General features: G+C 50.0%; 1 protein-coding gene across 1 annotated transcript; it reads right to left on the bottom strand.

The window, feature by feature from the left end:
* Positions 1-800: 800 nt before the first annotated feature.
* Positions 801-2,066, bottom strand: EMWEY_00030630 (hypothetical protein, conserved; the record flags this gene model as incomplete). The annotated part of the gene is made up of 1 exon (XM_013481647.1): positions 801-2,066. One exon carries the CDS (start codon positions 2,064-2,066, stop codon positions 801-803), a length of 1,266 nt encoding a protein of 421 aa, XP_013337101.1.
* Between the last annotated feature and the right edge of the window lie 231 nt (positions 2,067-2,297).

The following is a 2,297-nucleotide window of genomic DNA, read 5'->3' as shown; positions in this document are numbered from 1 at the left end:
TATATATATATATATATATATATATATATCGCCCATCCTACGGCGTCACTTGTGTAGTGCCGTATCAACAATAAATAACCTAATAGTTGCATCAATTAATCCGCTCCCCACTGACCTATGCTAGAACACAGCTGAATACCTGCCTCCACTGGGCGACTGGCAGTTGCATGCGCTGGTAGCTCCCACTTTGGCATCGCTGCTGTGCCTTGAGGCCTTGCCCAAAGTGAAAAGCCTAGCATTCAGTTTAGCTGGCCATTTGGTAATACGAGAATTTCTGCGGCAAAATCTGGTCACGAACACAGAGCCTAGTACCACCGACTTCACGTTCTGCATCTTTTATGATGCACTGCAAGACATTTAAGGAGTGTAAGAAAGGCGCACCCAAGGGTTCAAATCCATAAGCAGGGGAGAGAATGACACATGAAATCCCGCAAATTACGGCAGTCCACATGTGTGGAGCTGATAGGGCGGCAAAGGAAGAAGTGGACAAGCATATTGAACCGCTACTGAGAAAGCAGCATCATGCCCAGATGAAACAATTACCAACTCAAGAAAACGGCAAGGTGTCAGATGCTCTGCCTAGGAGCCCTTGTCAACAGACTGCCCCGACTGCGCCGCAAGGAACAGCTAAATCCTCGCTGACATTGAGGTTAGCTCACCTTGCTGACTGCTACTAAGTGGTCTTTTTGTTGAATCTAGACAATAATCGGAACTCTAGAAGGACGAGCCTTGCGTTGCAGCACAGGGCAACTAGCCACGAAGGTAGACGAAACTCGTGTCGGTGATGAGAAACCTAATCATCAACTACGCCGAAGTCCACTTGTCAAGAAAAGCTCCTCATCGTCCCGCCACGGATCCCAGTCATCATCTTTGAATCGCTTATGTGTATATGGTGAGCAGAGCAGCAACCGTTTGAGTTCAACCACATCGCCAAGGGGTAGGCGCCTTCCCATTTTGTAGACTTGCAGAGCAGCAAAAAGACGTTGTCGTAGTATTGCCTGGACTGCTGCACAGTGCCGGCTGTGCTTTCGGAAAGGTTTTGGGGGCATATCCAGAGCAAATGCTGCTACAAATCGATCCCACCACAAATGCAACTGCATTCGGTTCCCAAGGACTTGAGCTGCAGAAACGAGGAAGTCGAACGCCAAGAAGTGTATCCCCAAGGTTGGGAGGTCCCACATAGTGTCTGCAAATAAGGCCCTTGAGCGAACTCTTACCAATAAACTGTGCACCAGCTCCTCCAGTGAACGCATGAGAGTATTGTAACCACTTTGGTCAAGAGCCGGCCGCATATACAGCTCTCGTAAAGCGGCTAAAATTGTGGTAGTAGGCTGATACTTCCGTCGGTGGGCAAGAGCAACAGCGGACACGTCAAAGTCTCTTAGTAAAACGCCATCCTCCAGCACTGGTAGCCGCACAAACGGATGGGTTCTTGTTGCATTACTGCTTGGCGAATCATCACCTCCCTCATCGCACGGTCGAACAGCCAAAGCAGCGGTTGACGGCTCTTCGCCTCCTGAATAACCACCACCTAAGCCCCATAGCGACTGCCCCTGCTCCCGGTGTTCCTGCATACCAGTGATATCTGGAATCTTCTCAAGCCACGCGTCTGGTTCGAGATATGGGTACTTCCCATCATCACCGTCGCCTTCAGAGGATACCGATGACGAACTTCCATGCACAGGCACAATCCCACCCTCTTCACACTCCAAAAGTCCCTGTTCATTCAGACCGGATTCACTCGGCTGCCCTTGAGTTGGAGGCGTGGAGGTCGGAGAGGAGGATGTTCCACAACAGGTCGATTGCGGCCCTTGTGTTGATTCAAGCTCTGCCGCAGCCTCGGAAAACAATGTCACGAGCTCCGCGATTCTCCTTGATCGGCTCCTGTTAGAAGGTAAAGCTGCTCCTGGAAGTGAAACACCCATGTCCTCCTGCAAATCTAAGCATTCGTCCAAAACAGACTGTTCATTTTCGTCGATGCCTTTGCCCCTACCCGCCAGCCTGCGGCCGACCGCTACGGCCCCTCGTTCTCTGCTATGAATTGACACACATACTGACCAAACCATTAAAAGTAATAGGATGGAAGCTGAGGTTGCCAATGAAAGAAAAAGCGGACTTTTTCGAGATCGTGTTTTGCTGTGATGACTGAGTTGGTTTTGATTGAACGCTCCTGTCCCGGCAAGCGTAACCGCGCCTGGAGAGGAAATTCGAGAAGGTGTTTCTGCATAGACAAATTTATCTAGCATCTGTAAATGGGATAATTTCAAGACTCCGCCGTGCTGCTGGTCTTTTGGCGA

The sequence above is a fragment of the Eimeria maxima genome, genomic scaffold (genome assembly GCF_000499605.1).
Source record: "Eimeria maxima Weybridge genomic scaffold, Emw_scaff375, whole genome shotgun sequence".
Classification (NCBI taxonomy): Eukaryota; Apicomplexa; class Conoidasida; order Eucoccidiorida; family Eimeriidae; genus Eimeria; species Eimeria maxima.
Note: the sequence above shows the minus strand (reverse complement) of the source record. Positions and strands in the feature narration are given on the sequence as shown.